This window comes from Ricinus communis, chromosome 6, assembly GCF_019578655.1.
Source record: "Ricinus communis isolate WT05 ecotype wild-type chromosome 6, ASM1957865v1, whole genome shotgun sequence".
NCBI classification, from domain to species: Eukaryota; Viridiplantae; Streptophyta; class Magnoliopsida; order Malpighiales; family Euphorbiaceae; genus Ricinus; species Ricinus communis.
Window position 1 is genome coordinate 17,005,615 of NC_063261.1, and position 22,420 is coordinate 17,028,034.

Here is a 22,420-nt window from a genome sequence, read left to right on the forward strand (position 1 = left end):
TTTTAAGCATATGTTTTACATAGTAGCAATTAGCTAATGTTATTTATACAAAAAGATCTGTGATAACAAATGAAACATCATGGCCGGATTTTTGTTGATGCTGACCTTTGCTCATTTGATATTAGCTATTTATGATAACTCAGTTTTGATTTACAAGAATGACGATGATTCTGCTTTTAAGTCTGTCCCAACAAGGTATATGAAATCCAGAATACACAGTTCTAAACTTATATATGCATACTTAAGGTATAGAAAAACCATGTACTTGGTTCGATTTTTATCTCCCCATTCTCAAAGCTTGAAAAGATTCGATTGAAACAGCATTAGATTTCCTTGGTCTGTATCTTTTCATATCCAGATAGGCAAAAACAATATACATGCATTTATTTTACTAAGTAAACTCTGCAACTTGAATAAAATCCATAAATCTATTCCTATAAGATGAGGAAAAAAAGAAATGAAAAGAAGAGAAAAAAGAACAGGATTCCAGAGATCTATATGGCCTCATGTCAATTTGTTTCATGCTGCTATATCAATCAAACTTCTCGAATGTGAAAACAAGGACAGAAGCAACGAATCAGATTTGCACCAAACTTAACAAAACATCCGAAGAACCCAGCTGATCTCTCTCTTCTTGGTGTCTGCTCAACAACAGGTACGCCATAAACAGGATTTGGGACAGCGTATTGCTGGTAGGTTAATGGAGTATCAGTATTTGGCAATGTAGGATAAATGGCGTTTGTATCTGTCTCCACAACTATTTCTTGAGATGGGAACTGAAATTGACTTTGATATCCCTCTTCTGGAAGTTGCTGCACCTCAGTTGAAGAAATAGCCTCATGGGTCTGCGCAGACTCTAGCCATGGTGGCAATGGTGGAGCTGAGGGTTGAACTGGAGTTGAATATGAGCAACAACAGTGACATGACGGTGGTGGTAGAAAGTAATAAGGTTCTTGATAGGTCTTCTTTCTTTTCTTCTTTCTTGGCCAAAGCTTCCTGAGCTTCTTTGCTGCTTTTATCATTTCTCGGTATACTGAAACTCAATGGCAATGCAGCTTTCCCTGGTTGTGAATATATGTTTAAAGCTAGAGGTTAGAGAAGAATAATAGATAGTCGGTGGAAGGATCATCAAAAAGCATTCAGTAAACCTTTTTGTAAGTCGTCAAATTTCTAGTTTCATTTTTTCAAATTTGTGACCGTTGCCTACCCACTACCCACCCTACCTTTACGAAAAGGACAGAAGGAGCCTGCTTAGTCCGTTAAGGTAACTGGTCAACTCTATCCTACTTTCTTTATGTTGCAGTGGGTTTTGATCTTGCTTATCACTCTTGTTTCAGGTGGGTCTAGCATCTTGCCCAATGAGCTTAAGAGACTCCATTGTTGCTTAGAAGCTAGTGGCTTCCCAAAACCTGGAGCTTGATCATCCACACTACAAATGCTTATGAAGTTTAAATGTAGATACAAGTGATAGAAAGGAACTCGGCATAATCAAAAATACAAAATAAAAGTTCTTGTTGATGAAAGAAAACTGTCTAGTGTCAATTGTTAAGGCAGACACTGCAAGCTGCTGTACATAAAGAGACAAGGTCCAGACCTTCTGATAGGGCAATTCCCCCAAATTTTAAGAAACTGATCTTCCTGATGTGAAACCAAAACCAGAGTCATTCACAGTATTCACTACAGTGCAGATACAGTAATAAAATAGCTGATTGAATGGTATGCATGTTTCTCAGTTGAAGCAGGAAAACAGAAAGAAAAAAAAAGGCGTAAAAGTGATAGCACTATTTATATACTTATATACAAAAAGGCAGGATGTGCCATAGTGTGAACAACAGAACACTTAAAAGAAAAAGCAGGAGGAAAAAAAAAAGATAAAATAAGAGGAACAGCATGTTCTCCATTCTTCATTTGCTGAACAGAAGAGGTGGAATGGACAAACTCTTTGGCCTACTTGAATCCAAACAAGCAAGCACTATCAATTTCCCTTGCAAAGTAACACAAAATAAAACCCCAAAACCTATTCTTTAAGATAGTGGCTCACTCCCGACAAATGACATGTTCAACAAACAGCTGCCAACCCATCTTACCAGTACTTTAGTGCTGCGTGTCTGGGAAGGGTAATTGGCCATTCCGTATTCCTGTGGACGCACTATAAACAAAACCTTGACCATTTCTATTTTTCCCTTCAACACTCCCTTTCCTTGTCCCTTAACCGCCATTCATGAGGCATAGGATTATTAGCACCCAGGACCAACGATAGAGGATCGATCTTCCATGTTAACCGTTGTATCAACGTCATCATCAGCTTTGGCTGCTTTAATCTCTTCGTTGACCGGAAGTTTACTCTTGGGTGATAATCTCTTAACTTCTTCTGATGTATATATGAAAATCTTCCTCACCATACTGCAGAACTCACTACAATCAACAGACAGAATCGTCAGCACCCTAGTACAGCTAGCATAAATTTCAAGAATGAATTAGGATACTGCTCTTGCAATCAATGCATCTCAATCAGTTGATTAATTGGAAAAAGAAAAAAAATAAGTTACTATAACTTACTGCCATGGATCATCTCCAACCATCATCATATCATCTTCATCATCAGTGTAGACAACTTGCCACTTCTTTGAGAATCCACTGAGCTCACCTTCAATATCAAACATCTCCTCCAGCTTCCTCAGCAGGTCCTCATAACATTCAAACCGTGTCAAATCAACAGCTCTACCAACCGCAATCCCTTGCATGTGAACCTGGAAAAAGCAAATAGATAGGCCATAAGAATTCAGAACTGGCAGTACAAACCTAAAAACATCCAGGTCAAAAAATAATGTTGAATGATATTGATCTTGAACAAAATGTCTAGTAGGCTTAATCGTGTTCTCATAGAGAAATAGAGGAGCAAAACAAAACAAAAAACAAAAGAAATCTTGAAAGTCATATTAACAAGATTTCAATCAAACAACATAGGCTAAGGGAATTACCTTCGTGCAGCTTCTGATTTGCCTACTCTGCAACTCCTGAGGAGATCTCAGACATGATTTCTCAGGTTCACAGCTTATTGAAGGGATTTCAGACCGATTAATATTAGATGGCTCAGAATGCTGATCAGACTCGGCATCAAAAGACACAACTGGACGATCATCCCCAACCATTCCAGATGTAGTAATCAACGGTGAAGTTTCTTCTGCATTGGAGTTCCCCACAAGTTGAATCCCAAAAAGCCTATAGCCATTTCCACTGCCTTGTCGCCTCTCTCCAGAATCTTTGTCAATGACTGGGACAAAAGAATCTGTAACACTTTCCACTCGGTTAGGCCGATACAATGAGTTGGGGGAAACTCCAGAGAGTGGACTATTGCCACTGAAGCCAAGATAGTTGGTCTTCGCAGATGTCGAGAAATTATGTGATGGATAAAGATCCCGTCCACGTTGAAAGTCCCCATATGAGAAAGCAGTAGATTCTGTTTGGGGTTTCCACATGCCTAATACACGGAGATAGCAGAAGCTTTATCATTACAAACCAACACAAACAAATGGAATCTGGAAATTTATAGAGAAAGCTGACATACCAAGAGAAGAGATGTCTGGTGTTGAAGGTAAAACAGATGGCCTAGCCCGCTTGTTCCTTTGCACAGGTTGGGAATTTGAAGGAGTGGTCGCAACAAGTGGCTCCAATTCCCACGATGATACTCTATCTGGGCGCAAGATTGAAGACGGTTCATCCCATTGAACCTGGCATGTTACGAGCCACAAATGAAGTGAGGAAAAAGAGGTATTACTTCAACCATGAAAACAGGACAATATGTTTAATGAAACAAAGGCCATCATGAAATTATAAGTAAAATCTCTTAATACAATGAAGAGGAAAAACTGATGTTGCCAGACATTCAGAAACCATAATAACACAACTGCAGAAAACCAAGCAAGAATGTTATTGAAGATGTTAACCTTCAAGGATCTCCATTCTGAATCAGCCCATCCAGATGACACATTATCCCCAACACCAACAATAGTGCCACTGAACCTGCAGCTCATTATCAACTAACAGTTCAAAATAATGTTATTGGCTTCTATAATGTAATGCCAATCCAGGATAAGATGATACCTCCGCTCAGGAACTTCCTCACCCTCAAATCTCATCTTAAACCTCATCCCAACAGAAAGCTTGTGGCTCCGAGCTTCAAGATACTTATTGACGCTTACAATGAACTCTGATCGACTTGTTCTAAAATGAAATATGTCACTCAGAAAAATTAAGTTAACAAAAAAAAGATGAAAACTTTGAATTGAATGAAAAGACAAGAATAGCAACTGACTAATACTTGAGTAAAGAAATACATCAAATAGATGAAACACAATGAAAACCATAAAACCTTGGCTTGTAGAAGACAGAAAAAAGAGTTCCAGTTGCAATGGCATGAGAAGCAGTGGCGAGAACCCCAAGATGCATGCTTTGGCTAGATATGACAGAAGATGGCATATTTGTCTGTTGTCTCATAAGCCTCCTTACTCCAACACGAAGTTCTCCATTTTCTCCCCTGTAAAGACCATATTAAATTATTATTCAATGCTTTGACAATAATATTTAGCAAAATATCACTCACAAAATATAATAATGATAATGTTGATAAACTTACCTCAAGAAGATAAATGCATCTCCTGCCACTAACTTTTTTGAGCTAACAAAGACACTCCACCCAGTTGTGAGTAAGTGACGTCTAGGTTGACCTGCAATGGACATTAGCAGTCATGAATTATTACCATGCAAGCCTCGTGTATATCAAATGACAAGCAAAACAAACAATAACCAGAAATAGAAACATAAACATGATAAATGATAAATGTTAGCAAATGATTTTTATACATTATAATTTCTTTAATCTTAACAACCTCTTGCAAGCAGCATAAAAACTACTTTCCAAAAATGCTACTCGTGTTGAACAACACTGGATTATAAGAGGCCTTTGCATAAATGCCATCAAAACCAAAGAAGACAGCTTTTGTATGATCAATAGACACCTCTTATGTACTCGTGTTCAACACAAGTAGCCTTTATTATAATCATGATAGATGGCAAGTGCAGTATGTCACCTCATCAAAAGGCTAAAGAAAGTGGGAAACAAACCATGAAACACAAATTATGAACTGCACGTGAATTCTAGGGTTACTTCTGGAAATTGATTTTGTTCAAGTATCCAATTTATCCAAGAGTACAAAGTATGTTATACACAAGATGAAGGAGGTGAGACAGAAGTTACTTCACATAAACTCCAAAAAGGAAATTACGTAAGATGCAGCAAAGTAACAGCAAGTTCATGCAGCGTTCAGTAGCAATTAACAAATCACCAGCTCCAACTATTTAGTATCATTCTTCAGAAAAAAAAAAAAACAAACCCCGAAAAATGTGACGGAAATGCCATTGATTTCCGTGCAGATCAGTGGCAACTAGTTCCTGCCAAGGTGGCTGTTGGGACATATCCTATCCAAAAGGCAAAAAAGAAGGCATGTCAACAGTAAATCAGATGACTCTGCAGCACAAAATCTGAAAGGCAATAATACTTTTAACACTTGGGTCCTAACCAGTGGAGGTAAACAATCATCTGCATGCCTTCGAAGTACAGAAAAACCACCATGAGTGCTCGTGTCTGAAGCAGTAAGTGTCTTGCAAAATGAATGAACTGTGCATCTTTCAGGTTCAGGGAGTGGAGTATCAGGGCTAGTAACCTCACTTTGCTGATTAAAAGACAAATAATCATAATAATAATAAGCCAATGTAGAAAACTTAAAAAAATAAATAAATGCATTCAGAAGCCTTGTCTAGATGAATATAGAACTTACATCTGGATCAGGAAGTAGTGTAATCTGTGCATAAACTTCATCTGTTTCAGGTTCAGCCTGTAACACATATTGCAAATAGTAAATTAACAAATATTATTAAAACTGAAAAAGGTATGCCAAATCCCTTCATTTGTACCAAGGAAGCAATATTAAATTCATCAAAAGGACCAACATACAGTTACAATTATCGTAAAGCAAACCCACCTTACGCTGAACATTGACCACTTTACAAAGAATTTTTGAAGGAAGATCGAATGAAGGCATCTGCGGTTCCAACCCTTGATGCATTGAAGCTTCAAGCTATAAGAAGTAGATAACCAAAATCTGTAAGACGACACAGTGCACAATAACATGGATAGAAGATAATTGCAACAAAAGCTAACTATATAGCTATGTATGTTAACATAAAAGGAGTCAAGATATACTAATTTAAAATACCTGTTCCATGTGACCTTGTGGAAAATAATAAACTCGCTCCCCTTCACGAGGAAGGTTGACAAGAGGTCCAGCACAAGCATGCCATAGTTCTTTATACAGAGCATCATTGCATCCCCCTAAATATTTCACAAAATAACAAGAAGTAAGCAAATAGAAAAAAACAGAGGGTCAATACCATAAACATCTTTAAACAATATCAGATGCAATCCAAAACAAAGTAACAAAATTCAAGATTTGAAATGGGGCAAAAGTATAAAACCATTAATAACATAACAAAATTCAAGATTTGACAATGAAGCATAACATAATGGAGGTAGGACATGAAACCACTAATAACATCTTGACATATGTGCAAACTACGCTGGATTCAAATATAATTGCGACAATTAGATTATTGGTCAGTAGATAAATGGGCTGGTGCTCATATGACCTTGATAAAAAGATAAAAATTTCTAATAGAATTTAGAAATTCTAAACCAACAAGAAAACAAAAAGTTGAGAATATCCTTTTGAATTCCCCTTTTTAGAGCAATCAAGCTTTCCATAACCTTATCCTACCACTGAAGACAATAGAAACCTACACAAAGATCAAGCAACAACATTAACAAGCTTTTACTTAATCATGTGTCAATCTTGCAACTGTTATAAAACTGTAATCAAATTTTCTTCACTCATAGAAGCTGGGGCAAAAAGAAACAAGACTTTAGAAAACCTCTGAATCAACAGCCACCACAAATTCATAACATGATACTGAAATTATTCTAGGAACTCATATCATTGAGTATGAAATTTTTAGTAAAGCTCACACACCCATGTTAACCATCATCTCATTATCCATGAAGAATCAGGATGTTTTCAGCCTTCTAACAGCATACTTTTAGCTAGCTTTACCACAAGTTAACATAATTATAGATGACAAAGACCAAACTAATCTGCAATAAGCTCAAACCTGTATGGGGTTGTCCAATGGGCATATGATTGTAAGTTGCAAATGCCATGATAAAACCAGAAAGTCCTCAGAGAAAGCAGAGCAGCAAAGTCAATCTATGGAAGCACTGTATTCAAAGTCGTTAAATTAACAACAGAGTAGGCTTGCAATCAATATCCTACCAAACTAAAGCAAAAACCCATCAATGTTGAATGCATTTACTAAATACAGAACATTTCGGCTTTCACTAATCAAGCTCCTTCATGCTCACCATTTGTCAACCATGAAACTTTCTCAGCCTTTTGCCTTAAATGATGCTAAAAAAAGTCAGCTTTTCCTTTCTCTAACCTTTAACTCCTAATAAAGCATGTACCTTTCACGAGTTCAAATTGCCTTTAACACTTTTTCCCAGCTTAAAAACCGTCCCTTTTTCTTTTATTTTTGTTGAAACGAGTACTAAAGCTACCACACATTTATTGAAAACCCAAAATTGAAAAACCAACATATAACTGATTTGAAATAAATCAAACAAACAACTAAATCCATGATCACATAACAAACCAGCATGATTCACAAAACCACATATCAAATACCATTAGTATATTGCATCCCAATTAATAAAGACACATAAAAACTAGAAATTGCCATCTGGATAGCAAGTAAACAACCCAAAAACAAAAATGAAATACTACAAAGAACAGTTAAAAGATCTGATAAAAATCAAATGACAAACACCCACTTCAAAATTCCCTCATCTTTTATTCATTATCCCAAAAAACTAAAATAACCCAATGAAAAACTAACAGCAAAAAAGAACAGAAAAAGAAAAAAATCAACTTTACTTACCAGTTCCAGAGCTCTAAAATCCGTACGATCCAAGAACAATAACAGCAATAAATTGGGGATTCAGTAGATTAGACGGCTTTATAAGATTGGATCGAACAGAAGGAAACTATACATAAACAGTAGCCTCTATTTCTCTCTCTATTGAATATAAATAAAGAGTGTGTGTTATATATCGTCAATGTTCGGTCGAAGCCGACACGACTTGCCTTTGGTTCTCTTTTTCTTTTCTGTTTCTCTATTACGCAGACAGTCTCTCCTCTCTCTCTCTCTGGTCTTTTCTTTTCTTTTTTAATTTTCCTTTTTAAAAGATTTTTATTTTATTTCTTTTCTAATTTAATTTGTCTCTTGTAAAATATACATAAAAATAATTAAATGACTCTGTCATGATATCATTAAACGGCTAATAACTATTTAAATATTTTATAATAAAAAATTATCAAATTTAGTAATTAATATAAAACATCAGCTGTTTAATTGTATAAATCACTATAAATGGGAACTTTTGTAATTTTTCCACTATTTTTTATTTATCACATTTATATAATTAATGAATAATATCAATAAAAATATAATTACAAATATATTTTATTAATTTAGGTGAAATATATCAACAGCCGCTAATAATTTTCTTTTTCTAAATAAATATAGTTTTGTGTGTCAAAAGGAGATAAGAGTCGACTCTTCAGAGTAGCCAAAGGGGAATAGGGGCATTATGGTATTTTCATATTTTCATTATTTTATTAATTATTAAATTATTTTTTGTGAATATGAATGTGAAGGTAGAAACAGTGCCCTGGAATCCCTGCATCTATTCTACCTTGTCTCTAAGACATTGAGCTTTGATTTAGTCTTGTCTTTGGCTCTTTCTTTGTTTTTTTTTTTTTTGTCTTTAATTATGTGTTTAGATTAGTCTTCTAATCTTAGTTCACTTTCAAATTACTATTTTGCCCATGATGTTTCATGTTTTTCCCCTTTAAAAGTGCACTTTTGCCCTTGTGGTTGCTAATGATGTCTCATAACATTTGGCAAGAAGTGGGGAATTTGGATGATACCTAAGAATGTAATGACAGCCCACCCACATGCACTAATTTGGTATTTTTTTAATTAATTGAACAGTTCTTTTTGTGCCTGTGTGAAAGTACAATATTACCCAACCTTTTCATTAACAAGACAATAATACCCTTTTCATCCATCTTTTTTTGTTCTTTACTGCTTTGCAAAATGGAAGAATCTACTAGGGATCAAAGGTGCCTTTAATGTGAGATTTCACCATCATAAATGCAGTGATATTGCTTTTTCTACTTTTTATTTTTTAAAATAATATATAAATATGACGAATTGGAATTTTAATTTTCAGAAAAAATAAAAAAATATTTTTTCATTTAAGAATTCTAAATGTATAATTTTGTTACAATTATAAAAGTCTCTTCTGCTTTAAGTGTATATTTCATTTGCAAAATAAGTAGATAAATATATTATTTATATTGATTATTATTAATTAAGAGATATATAAGTTTTAAATCAAATTGAACGTACTTACCTATTTACTTTATATATATATATATATATATATATATATATATATATATAAGATTTTAATTCATAAAAAAAATAATAAAGTTTATTTATTTTCTATTAATGATAATCATCATTTTTTTAAGGAATGAATCTCTCACCCGTAAAATTAAATCAAATAAATTATAAATTGGTCAAATAAATAAAGGAAAATATGATACAAATAAAACTATAATTAGTGTTATAAAATAAATATTTCAAGATTACATGATATATAAATAATTAAAAAATATATTAAAAAAAAGGTTATTAGAATATTTGTCACATATAAAATTACAAAATATTAATAATAGAATTGAAAATTAATATACAAGCTTAGTTTAACGCCTCAGAGATGAAGAGCTCCACAGGCATTACTCTTTACCTTAGTTTCAATTGATATCGCAGCGCATAGCCATACACACTCGCCAAACTTAAAAATTAAATTACATTATATTATATTTGGTTTGAATTCTATAAAAAGTTGATTTTATGTACAAATGAATTTTTGATAAAATATATTTGTAAATAAATTAAATTCTTAAATAAATTTATATATATACCTAATACAAAAAAATATGAATATGCAAATAAAATCTATAATAATTTATAAAATTTATTTATATAAAATAATAATAATAATAATTTTACATTGAAAGATCATTTTAAGTAGATCTTTTTGACATACATATATAATTTAGGGTAAAATATCGGTTATGATTTTTATAGATAGTAAATTATTATTTTTAGAATTTTAACTTAATTACACATTTAAAGTTCCAACTTAAAATTTTAAAAAATTATCGTTATATCATTTACACGTTTTAAATAATTTTAAATATATTTAAAAATAAAACCCGCAAACTTAAAGTTTAATATGATAGTAAAATATTATTTCTAAAAAAAGTTGAATTATTTTTATTGTTGAGTTTATATTTTTTCTAAGAAAATGTTTGAATAAAATAATAATAATAATAATAATAAATACAAGTAGGCTTTCGTGTAGATAGGCAAGGAGTTGCCGCTGATTCTCCATTCCCAAGTATGTGTTGGTGCATTAAAGTCACCGTAGCGCCACGAGGAGAGATGGGAGAAAAGAAGATGACGATGAGGATTTTTCTATTATTTTTAAGGCTTTTTTATTATTATTATCTTCAAATTTTCTTTCCTAATTTTAATAGTAATATATTTACTCTAGAGAGCAATTGCATGTATCATATTGATAATAATTAATAATTCGGTCGGCAGGAATGAGTTATAAATAAAGATCTTTAAGGGCTGACTTTAATCTCTAGAGTACCTCAAAGAAAAAGTTAGAAAGCGTCAAACGGGATTGTCCGGGCACTCACTCCGATAATAAAGTTAGTAAGTTATACAAGGAGGGTTAAGGTGTATGAGTGTATAAGATTGCATGTACCTGTAAGCATGATGCCTACATTCCTTATATAGATGTTAAAAGTCTTATAGTCTATTTAGAAGAGAACTCCATCTTTATAATTCGTCCTAATCGTATTAGGATTTGTACTCTTATTCATTTTTATAATTCTAGATGAGATCGAACTCTATGACTCGTCCTCTTAAGACACATTCTGTTAAAGCCCCACTCATAGTGGATATCAATATTTGGTCAACCCCGCATTTCTAAAGTGAGACAAGTTGGCTTATGATACTTGATTATCAATAATTAGTGCCATAAAAAAATAGATACTTTTATATATAAATAAAAAAATATAAAATCACATCTTGAATTTGTAATAGATAAAAATTCTATCTACTTTCTTTCTTAATTTTTTTTACATTATTTTCATTTGATAAAAATGATATAATTAGAAAATGATAACTTACTCTAAGGGGTAAGCTATCAATAAGATCTTTTGATCTAACCCAAACTCCAAAGTACTTGAATCAAAGGTTAGAAAGCGCTGACGAGATTATCGGGCCATTCATTCCGGTAACTAAGTCGATAATTATATGAGGATGGTTTAATATGTATTGAATGTGTAAAGTAATATATATCTAACATGTTATGCTTTAATCTTTTATATAGAGACCGAAGGTCTCCTAATTCTACAATAATAAGATTTCATAAATGTAAAGGTGCCATAATATTATTAGAATTAATTTTCTTGATCATATAATAAAGTCCTAAGTCCGGTCGGACTACTCAACTAGAATTCAATAATAACTTGGTTTTTAAGACTTCTAATTTTACTTAGATATGAACTTAATTAACTCCATTTTTTTTGGATATGATAAATCGATATTTTAGTACTACTATCGCTCAAGCACGTTTAACTTCGGAGTTTTAATGGGATCCGGTGCATTAGTACTGGTATATGATCGTATCCATTATATATTCCTCAATCTCGGTATCTGACCGCTTCTTCGTCCTCATGTCGTGTTTCTTGCCCTTCTTAAATTTGAGCGTGCCTCGCCAAATCCTCGTCCTATATCCTGAAAAGTACAAAAGAATGAGCCGTACGAGTATAAAATAATTATTAATAAAAAAATTAAAAGGTGCACCACGAGTACTTCCCAAGAAGTCACCCATCTTAGTACTGTTCTCGCCTTGTCTATATTTAAAAATTAAAAAAATAAATAAATCTCTCAATAAAATTTACTAAGCTTTCATGGACAACAAAAGAAATCCCATTAAGTGGATGACAACTTTTATAATAAAAGAGTTAATAAACATATTGATTATATCTTAATACGTATTTGAGCTAAAGATTATCAGTAGAGGTTATGAGTAGAATTTTTGTTGTCACATTTATTAAAAGGCTTTACAATTAATGGCGCTATCCAAGTCAATAGAACCCACGTAGGTTTGATCTTCAATCCTAAAACTAAAAGAGGATTGGCTAAGTTAACAAATGAGAGTACTCCTATTAGACCCGACCCGTTAAATTTTGAGCTCATAAATTTAGAGGTATTTATTATAGGTTTATATAATTTTAGTATAATTATATTAGTTTTAATAGATTTAAATATATATTAGCATTAGCTAACTACAATAATATAAATTTTAACATTAAACTACCCCAAATATAAATTTTAAGATTAATATTCATGGTTTGAATTTATTTTCTAAAATAAAGATTTTGAAAAATAATTTATATAATGAAACAAAAACAACTTTGAAAATTCTTAATTTTTCTACAAAATATTATTAACTATATCTGGATTGTTTACAAAATATTATTAACTATACCTAACATAATTGCTTTTAAAAGAGAGAAATTTTTAAAATTGAAGTTAATAAAATTATTTTTACGATCAATTAAGTCACAAAAAAAATTAAATAGCTACCATTTCTATTAAGAAATGTTTGATACCAAAACTTGAATACAATAATTTAATAAATGTATTTGCATCTCAAGAGGCAAGAAAAGTAAATTTTAATTGAGTATGAATTGCAGGCATATGCCAACATTAGATTATATATATATGACATTTATCTTCAGATTTGTTTTTAAAAAGATTTTGATTCTTGTAATTATGCTTTAAGATATGTGATTTTTTTTATTTTTACTTTTAATATATAATTTTATCGTCATTTTAATAAAATTAAACACTTTAGTAAATTTGACACTCTGATTGGTATTGAAGGGCTTCATATATATATATATATATATATATATATATATAAAGTAAGCTGAATTTTTCCGTAAGACCCCACTTGGCAACATTTTATAAAATCACATTATATAGATTTTTAATAAAAAAATAAATATGTTGCTTTAATGTAGTCATATCTATTTTATTATAAAATTAAATACTAATAAAATAAAATGATAATATTAAATGCATTCTAATACTAAATACTAATCAAATAAAATGGTATAGTTAAATACTTATTAAAATAAAATAATAGCTAAATATAATTAAAAAATTAGTGATTATACAATGCCACTAATTTACTATATTTTTATTTATTATTCTTTTATGACCACTAAATTTTAAAGTTATTAAAGTAAAATAGTATCATTAAATATTTATTAAAGTCAAATAGTAGTCATATAATAATTATTTTCTTATAATATAACATATTCATAATTAAAATAAGATACTTTAAACTAAAAAATTTAAATTATAAAATTATCAAAAATTATGCATTAGCACAAGTAAATAAAATGATATTAATAACTATTTATTAAAATAAAATAGTAACTAAATGTAATAAAAAATTAATAATTACATAATAACACTATTTTATCATATATCTATTATGAAATTTTTAATTATATTTTATAATTACTAAATTTTAAAGTTATATAAGTAAAATGATAATATTAAGTGCTATTAAAATAAAATAATAATTAAATAAGATCATTTTTTATAATGTAATAGTTTTTATTAAAATAAGATATTTCAAATTAAAATTGTATATCATAAATTTATTAATAATTATGCATTAGCATATAAGCATATTGTTAGTTTTCAATAAAGCTAGTCCAGTCCGTTTAGGAAACACTCATAAAATTTACTCTAAATATATTAGACCGATGTGAAAGAGTGTGTCTTTAAAGTCACTCACACATAAAATAGTCGGGTGTAAACATTTAGAAGGAAGGACAATAGAGTGTTAAGTCCTTCTAGAACAAACTAACAATTATAGGCAGGCATGCAATTAACAAATAAACAATTGATCATGCAATAGACAGGACTATAGGAAACAAAACATTTTTGATGCTAACTAATGGGGGCAGGCAATTAAACTGCCATACCATGGTTGCTTATATTTGGGAGTGAAGGATCATGATGGCTGATAGACTTTGATTCCTAATTCATAAAGGCTAAAGAATATAAAGTAGATAGAGAGGAAAAGGAATGGAAGGAAAACATTATTGGAACCTAAATTTGTGGCTAGAGAGATGAACATCTTAAGTACATGTAGTACAGGAGGCAGTAATGTTGGTGCATAAACTTCACCAGTTTTAGGTTCAGCATTCAAATCAATGTCATAAAAGTTTTCAGAAAAATAGGCAGTTTCTCAGTCATACAACAAAGAGGCAACATTAAGACTCATCAAACAATAAAAAGTGAAAAGTTTGGGATAAGGGGAAAATAATGATTATGTTACCTACCAAATGCTGAATTTTGTATTTAAGATTGAATAAGAGCATTTCTTGCTCTACCCCTCCATTTAATGAAGCCCCAAAGCTACATATAAGTAGAAGAACATTTGGAAATTTTCATTTCAAAATGGAAAACAACTTGGGTCCAATTCATTATCAAAATAAAAAAGTATTAGAACTAGTCATCCGGCTACGGACATTATTTATATACTTTATTAATATTTTATATTATTTAGATATAGATTGCTTTAAAATTAAAAATTAAATGATTTGTAATTCTAATAATTATATTTATTTATTTTTATCACTCATCCATCGGTCAGATGTAATATAGTATAATAAGCAAACATTTTTCATAATTCAAAGCAATGATGGTGTAAAAGCAAACTTTCTCTCCTGAGATAATTCTGAACAATTTACATGTGACATCTGCAACAAAAAGCTGGTAAATAACTAAATCTATATTCTTCTTGTCCTCCTAAGCTTTTGGCAATTTATGGCCTACTTAAGTTTGTCATCCAAGGTGGTGGGGCACTTAGTCCGATATGCCACATACCATCCAGAATTCACATTATATTGAGCTCTCAAATAACTTGCATATGGTGGCCTGTTGTTGCTTACACTATCATGTAAATTGTAAGAGCAGAAGAAAATTGCATTAAACTCAAACCCACAGAAGATTACAACAGATATTAAATATAGATAAGGATCAAAAGCATTTGGTCAAAGTTAAGAAACAATTGAAATCTCCTTCTGTCCTGCTAGAAAAGTATGTCTACTTTTGTACATTTATGTGTCAATGTGGGATGACTCATTGTTAAGTGAATTCTGCGCATGCCTCACTGTGCTTTCGGCATTTTCATAATATATCACCTTGTTCAGGAATCTGAGATTTTTTTATGCCTAAAGCAACCAATCTTTTCTGTTTCTTAGAGGAAGAGGAATCTAAAGAAATCCAAACTAGTTGACATATGCAAGGCTTTTTTTCTGCATAATAAAAGCTTTATGCACTCCGCCACCACTGCAGAACCACTTTAGCAGCATAAATTTGACTCAGAATTAAAGGTTTTTTAAAAGAGTTACTAAATAGGACCATTCCATGTCCTTCCCACTCACAAACAAGTCAGCAACTCACGAAAAAGAAAGATTACTAGTCATGTCTAGGGCTTGGGGATCTACCCTGATGCTGTAAAAGCCAGGCTTGCGGCAAGGAGTACTCCAAGCTCAACCTCTCGAGATACACACACAGAGAGTGATAATAGTGTGTGTTTTATGCAAGTTGGTCAAGTTTGATAAAAAGAGCAGATCATTTATGTCAGGAGTGGTTATACATTATCCGAATCAAGCTCAAATACAAGCAACCGGCTTCCTGCACAGGTTTAGTTATGAATCAGGATTTCGAAGTATCAGGAGACCCAAATCAAATTATAATACAAAAGACTAAGCATTGTAGCTTCTGCATTAATTAATCACCGATCTGCAACTTTCTGCTGCATATAAATGTGTGTGTGTGTGTGTGTGTATAGTATGTTATCTCTACCTGTCTTTCAATTATGTTAAAGCTCAACACCACATAAATCTCTTTACCACCATCAACCGACCTCTTTTGTTAGGTAGACCTTTATTATTTGTGAAAACTTGTTCAGATTACATGGCATTCTAGAGAAATGTCAAGGATACTATTTACTAAAATTATGCATCAGAAAACACCCTAAACATTTTCAATCAGTTTTTACATTTCTTGTCCAAACAATTTTTGTTACTGTCCTTCATTGTTGAGAAAAATTCTTCCGTTTTGGCTTTTCTTTCTCTTTCTAATGATTTTCTTTTATTCTGATTATGCATCGCTGTCAAAGTAGAGGAGTGGTTTAGATTCCTAGCCAAGTCTATAGATCAGAATCTTCTTCACCATGTTGCAGACCACTCTGCAATCAAATAGCAAAATACATTAGCAGAAACTTAATTAAGAATACCATGAAAATGAAACAAGAATCGGGTCAACTGAACTTACTCCCATTGGTAATCCCCAACCAACTTCATTTCACTGTCTGCATCAGTGTAGACAATTAGCCATTTCTTTGTGGATCCACTGAGCTCACCTTCAATCTCAAACATGTTCTCGAGCTCCTTTATCAGGTCCTCATGGCATTTGAACTTTGTCAGATCAATAGATCTCCCAAGAGCAATACCTTGCATGCGAACCTGGAAAACATATATATAATATTCAAAGCACAATTGCTTTAAAATTATAAAATCAAGAAAGCATAAGGGCTGAAAAAGAAGTACCTCTGCACAACTTGTGATTTGCTTCTTTGAGCATAACTTCTCAGTATCACAACTTATTACTGAAAGCTTTTCAGACTGATTAATGTTTGCAGTCTCAGAATGTTGATCAGACTCGTTTTCCAAACTGAGGACTGGACAACCATCTTCCTCCATTCCAAAGTCTTTGTTGACAGAAGGAGCAGACTCCGTAACATATACCACACGGTTCGGTGAAGTGCTAGCTTGTGAACTATCGCCTCTAAAATCAGAAGAGTAGGTTTTTGAATTGGTAGAGGAACTAGAAGATAGATAGAGATCACAATTTGAGAAACCAGGCACTTCAGCTGGGAATATCCACATACCTGATTCACAAAGATAACAGGATGTTAATCATTAGATATCAGCACAAATGGACTGAGGAGAAAGTTATTGGCAGTACCAAAATCTGGAGTTTGTGAAAGAAAAACGGTGGATCGCAGCTGCTTAATCCTTGGTCCAGGTTGGGTGCTTGAAGGAGAAATTTCCATTGCCCCTGGTGATGAAGATCGTGAGCGCTTGGTCCTTGGCACAGGCTGGGAGCTTGAAGAAATATTTTCCATTTCCCATGGCGACACTCTTTCTGGATGCACAATTAAAGACGGTTCGTCCCATCGAACCTGCCAATGGACTTAATATTAGGACAAAAGAAAAAGAAGATTTCAGTACGTACAAGTACTTTTAAACAAATCAGATTTACAATCTGTATGCAAAATATCAAAACCTTGGAAACAACTTAACATCAGGAGGTCGTCCAGAAACAATTAACAACTACAGAAGAATTCAAATGAAGACAATGAAGAAAGTAGTCAACCTTAAAGCATCTCCACTCAGAATCAGGCCATCTTGGTGATGTTTCCATACTAACAATTGTGCCATTGATTCTGTGGTTTGATAAAGTATGACTGTTAAACAAGAAACAAAAAATTGATTCAAGCTATTAATCCATCATGAGATCAGTACCTTTCTATAGGAACTTCTTCACCCTCAAATCTCATCAGAAATCTCATCCCAATACAAAATTTGTGGTTCCGAGCTTCAATGTACTTATTGACGCTTACAATGAACTCAGACCGACTAGTTCTGAAAAATCACATACTGATGTTATTTAAAAATCTTAGGAAAAGGAATGTACTGCATTATCGTACAATAACAGATTCAACTAAAAAACACAAAACCTTGGTTCATAGAAGACACAGAAAAGACTTCCAGTTGAAATGGCATAAGAAGCAACAGCAAGAAGAGAATGCCTGATCTGATTAGAAGTAGCAGAAGACAATATATTTGTTTTTCTTCCCATAAGCCTCCTTACTCCAACACGAAGTTCTCCATTTTCTCCTCTGGAGGAAAGTGGACCATTCAATTACTTCACCTTTGATGTTATGCTAGAGGACAGTTCACAAGCCTAAGAATAAAAAGAAAAGATCAACTGTATACTTGCCTTAGAAAGATGAACATATCCCCTGACACTAGCTTTTTTGAGCTGACAAATGCACTCCACCCAGTCGTGAGCAAGTGTTTGTTTGATTTGCCTGCAGTTTATATAAGCTTTTGATCTCTGTGTGCTAACAATTAACACATAATTATTTTTGCATGTTTTGTACTTGGAACCACATGATAATGAACACAAAACTTGTCTAAAACCACATATGAAGACCAAAATGCGCAAGAACCATGAAAAGCTTAGTCCTCAAACTATCCCATTAAAAGGTTAGGTTTTCATTAGATCAGGTAGGCTTCATATGTAGCATGGGAATTAAAGCCTAATATTCAACATTTGATCACCTAAAACACAAGAAAGTAGTCCTATGTAAACCGCATATGCCTTATTAAGTACGAACCGAACTAAGAAAGTCCAGGTCCAGATCAGAAACCACTAATCTTGTCAGGAGGCAGATGGTAGAAAAGGGGAGACAGGGCACTCATAGGCTAAGCCTAGTTGTTGTGCCTGTTTCAACTTAGGCAAAAGCCTAAGAGTCCCTGTCCTTCCCTTTTGTCAACCAAAAATGAGAAGGAGATGGCATCTGAAAAGATGAGTACTTTCCGATTGTGAATAGTAGAAATTAGTGGGTATAAGCACTACAAAACAGAGTGATAAAATGAAATAAACTTAATCATCATATTACTAGAACCGCAGTAATAAGGCAATTGTATGTACAATCATATGTAGCATAACAGAAAGCCACTAAAAGCAAACTTTAGTCGGAACATTTAACAACATTTCAATATAGCAATCACATTGCAAAATAGTTTTACCCTGAAAAATGTGTTGGAAATGCCACTTATTGCCATTCAGATCAGTTGCAACCAATTCTTGCCAAGGTAGCTGTTGGGACATGTCCTGTAACAAAAATAGAAAATTACGCAGTTGAAAAGTAACTATGCAATAAATGGTACAAAGTGGAACCATAACTACAGTTTAGAATTTAACCAATGGTGGTAGACAATGCTCTGCATGCTTTTGATCAACAAAGAAGTGATCATGGCTGCTTATGTCTGAAACAGTAAGTATTCTACGAAATGAATGGACAACACATCTTTCAGGTTCTGGCAGTGGAGGGTCAGGACTAATAACATCTATTTGCTAATTCAAAATAATAATAATAGTAAGTCAGACCTGGAGATGGAAAGAGCTAAAACAAGAAAAGAAAAATGAAAATTGACATGAAAGATCAAGGCAGCTTACTTCTGGTTCAGGAAGCAGCATTATTTGTGCATAAACTTGATCTGTTATGGGTTCAGCCTAGAAACCATGGTGAGTATAATATCTAATTAACATCATAGAAGGCAATTGTACATTCATTAAAAAGGAAATTAAACAAGAAGAAAAGGGTGCACGAAAGCGGACCTGTAATTCCATCTAACTCCAAACAGAAGCAAAAAGGACAAGAAATATAGAATCATGACAAGACCTACCTTACACTGAACGTTTATTACTTTACATAGAATCTTGGACGGAAGATTAAGTGACGCCATTTGATGCTCTGACTGCTGCTGAATTGGAGCTCCAAGCTAGAAAAAAGACAGAAAAGGTAGTACATGTAATAAGATGACGGAAGAAGATAACTATGTAGAGATTTAGCATTAGCCCTATAATTCTAAGCTCGAAATACCTGCTCTATATGACCTTGTGGAAAATAATAAACTCGTTCCCCTTCTCGAGGAAGGGTAACAAGAGGTCCAGCACATGCGTCCCACAGTTCCTTGTATAGAGCGTTATTACAGCAATCTGTCAATACCGAAGGAAGAAAAAAAGAAGTTGCTTTAAAGCAGAGACACAGAACAGAAACTTAGTACCTAGCACATGTATCCAGAGGCAATACCAGAATCTCATCTTAAAATGTTCCGAGGTAAGAAAATCTTAAGGCAGCAAGCTATGGAAGACATACCATCATCGTCTAAAGCTAAAAACTTATCTCTGTAACTTAAATTTTCAACAACCATTAATGATTCATGCAAAAGAAACTGGTAGAGCCTTATTCCTATCATTATGCTCAATAACTAGATTGAAGGAAGCTCTAATTGGATGGGAAAAGTACTTTGAAATTGCACTTGTCTCCAGCTGGGGCAACCTATTCCTCCTAAGCACCACAATTCAGCTTGATGAATTTCCTGCCGGTACCATATGGTATTCCTCTCTATTTTAAAACACATTTCTGGGTTCGATACCGAGCTCATGTTTCAACTTAACCGGAGCCTACTTGAAAATGATTCAGACACTCGTAAAAGTCTTGTGTGGTTCGAGTTCCATTGAGTACCACATTCTTATAATAAAATAACAGCATAAGAACAAGAAAAGAGCTATTTTAGCATGATCATATAAGGATTAACATATGAAACTCATTTTAAATGATTAGGATATAGTCACACCTGAGTGTCCTTCAATGAAATTATTTGTAGCAGCAGATGCCATGACAGAATCACACAAATTCCTGAAAGAATGAAACGCCCTGCCTTCAAACTTTATATCATTTTGTCAATGGAAATAACATGAACCTGTCAGATCTTTCACTTACCTCTATTTTCCCTCTAGCCAAACATATTCTTTTAGGATTCTTACCAAAAAAAAACTCAGATCTGGTTAAAAGTTGAGTACCTTTCTGATGAGTCCTTAAAAGTGAATTATATTAGACTAGAGCAGCAACAACAAAATTACTAGTGTCAGTACATGAACATGAATCAAAAAACTGAAAAAAGGAACACCATGATTCTCCTTTCATTTCTCTTATGCAAAAGTTTTATGTCCTTTAATTTTATTTTATTTTATTCAAACGTGTGTAAAAAAGAAAATATTACCCTTCATGTTTTGGACAGTAAAGTAACAATGGTGGCTTGACTCTTGAGAGAGAGAAAGAGCATATGCAAAGTTAGGAGTGCGGCTATAATTAACAGCAATACAAGAAGTTTACACAGAATTATCAGAGTTTTCCTGAGTAAAACCTTTCTTAAGGATACCTGTTTCAGTTTCGACCGTTCACTTAAAAAAAAAGAAGTCATTTTTTCTTTAATTTTATCCAAACTCAAACATAAAAATAATGAATTGATAGTTTAAGTTTTTTGATTTATTTAAATTTAAAAATAATATAAATTTATTATAATATAAAAATAACAATCTATCATTTTTTAGAATAATGTTTATTGGAATTTAAAACCTATTTAAATTAAATGGATTTCATGAAAATTACTACCACGACACCCTGACTTTATTTTCTTGACCTTGCCATGTCACCTTTTCGTATTATTTTATTCCTCACTCGATGAGAGTATTGGTTTTATTTGGACCATTTATTCTTATTCATATTCATCACAATTTGTTGTATCAGTAGGGACCATTTGGTCGATACTTGGACTAAGCCATTGGTGGGTTTGTTTAAGTTGAATGTTGATGGTGGGGGATGATTACGGGTGAAGTTGTGTATTATAAAATTTTTTTTGATTTTAATTATATTAGAAAAATTAAAGATAATATTTATTTCATTAAAGTCTAAATATCTAAAAAACATCAACTTTAAAGTTTTTAACAGATCTAATTAATGGTATCATATATTTCTTTAAAAATATCCAAGCTTAATATTTTTTTTTCAAAAAGACGCTTGTTAGGTTGACTAGAAGTAGTAGTTTAACTCTTACGCGGATTTAAAAAAAAAATTTCAGTCAATATTTTATTGCTGACTCACTTGCCAGCATCAAAATTCACCATTTAACTTATGAAAACACAAATAAGAAAAAATAATTGTTGTCTTGAAAATTTGACGTCTTCTTCCTTCCTTCTTTTAATTTCTAGGGTTAGTAATCTTCTTTCTTCCATTGTTGCTCCAAATAGCTACTTAATCTGCAGGTGATAGAATCCATTAGAAGAATGTCTTGCGAAAGTAACAATATTAGCTTCGACTCAGTTGCATTGCTCCCTAGAGTAATTTGTAGAGATGGTGACACCG

At 32.6% G+C, this 22,420-nt stretch overlaps 3 protein-coding genes across 9 annotated transcripts; all 3 read right to left on the reverse strand.

Annotated features, from left to right (window-relative positions):
* Positions 1–249: 249 nt before the first annotated feature.
* Positions 250–1,731, reverse strand: LOC8262569. Of its 2 annotated transcripts, none has more exons than XM_048375795.1 (2): positions 1,595–1,731; positions 250–1,061 (listed from the first exon to the last, which is right to left on the reverse strand). In XM_048375795.1, the coding sequence occupies exon 2, from the start codon at positions 1,020–1,022 to the stop codon at positions 537–539; it is 486 nt and encodes a 161-aa protein (XP_048231752.1). In that variant the 5' UTR covers positions 1,023–1,061; positions 1,595–1,731; the 3' UTR covers positions 250–536. The 2 variants fall into 2 exon arrangements, with proteins under 2 accessions (XP_048231752.1, XP_048231751.1); XM_048375794.1 differs by having other exon boundaries at positions 1,224–1,609.
* Positions 1,732–1,763: 32 nt separating this feature from the next.
* Positions 1,764–8,330, reverse strand: LOC8262567 (auxin response factor 1). Of its 2 annotated transcripts, XM_002527789.4 has the most exons (15): positions 8,050–8,330; positions 7,225–7,330; positions 6,276–6,391; positions 6,042–6,137; positions 5,838–5,894; positions 5,580–5,732; positions 5,394–5,478; positions 4,637–4,727; positions 4,373–4,537; positions 4,105–4,224; positions 3,948–4,023; positions 3,569–3,731; positions 2,982–3,481; positions 2,560–2,750; positions 1,764–2,415 (listed from the first exon to the last, which is right to left on the reverse strand). In XM_002527789.4, exons 2-15 carry the CDS (start codon positions 7,271–7,273, stop codon positions 2,238–2,240), a joined length of 2,040 nt encoding a protein of 679 aa, XP_002527835.2. In that variant the 5' UTR covers positions 7,274–7,330; positions 8,050–8,330; the 3' UTR covers positions 1,764–2,237. The 2 variants fall into 2 exon arrangements, with proteins under 2 accessions (XP_002527835.2, XP_048231750.1); XM_048375793.1 differs by lacking the exon at positions 7,225–7,330 and having other exon boundaries at positions 8,050–8,329.
* A 7,933-nt stretch (positions 8,331–16,263) lies between these two features.
* LOC8262566 (auxin response factor 1) lies at positions 16,264–21,404 on the reverse strand. 5 transcript variants are annotated; one of them, XM_048376160.1, is made up of 17 exons: positions 21,279–21,404; positions 20,999–21,114; positions 20,853–20,914; positions 20,522–20,746; positions 20,096–20,211; positions 19,899–19,994; positions 19,669–19,725; positions 19,414–19,566; positions 19,239–19,323; positions 18,424–18,514; positions 18,161–18,322; positions 17,946–18,065; positions 17,797–17,866; positions 17,386–17,602; positions 16,968–17,308; positions 16,693–16,883; positions 16,264–16,606 (listed from the first exon to the last, which is right to left on the reverse strand). In XM_048376160.1, the coding sequence occupies exons 4-17, from the start codon at positions 20,658–20,660 to the stop codon at positions 16,558–16,560; spliced, it is 1,887 nt and encodes a 628-aa protein (XP_048232117.1). In that variant the 5' UTR covers positions 20,661–20,746; positions 20,853–20,914; positions 20,999–21,114; positions 21,279–21,404; the 3' UTR covers positions 16,264–16,557. The 5 variants fall into 5 exon arrangements, 4 of the variants coding, with proteins under 4 accessions (XP_048232117.1, XP_025014676.1, XP_002527834.2 ...); XM_025158908.2 differs by lacking the exon at positions 20,522–20,746 and having other exon boundaries at positions 21,079–21,114; positions 21,279–21,397; XM_002527788.4 differs by lacking the exon at positions 21,279–21,404 and having other exon boundaries at positions 21,079–21,205.
* Positions 21,405–22,420: the final 1,016 nt, after the last annotated feature.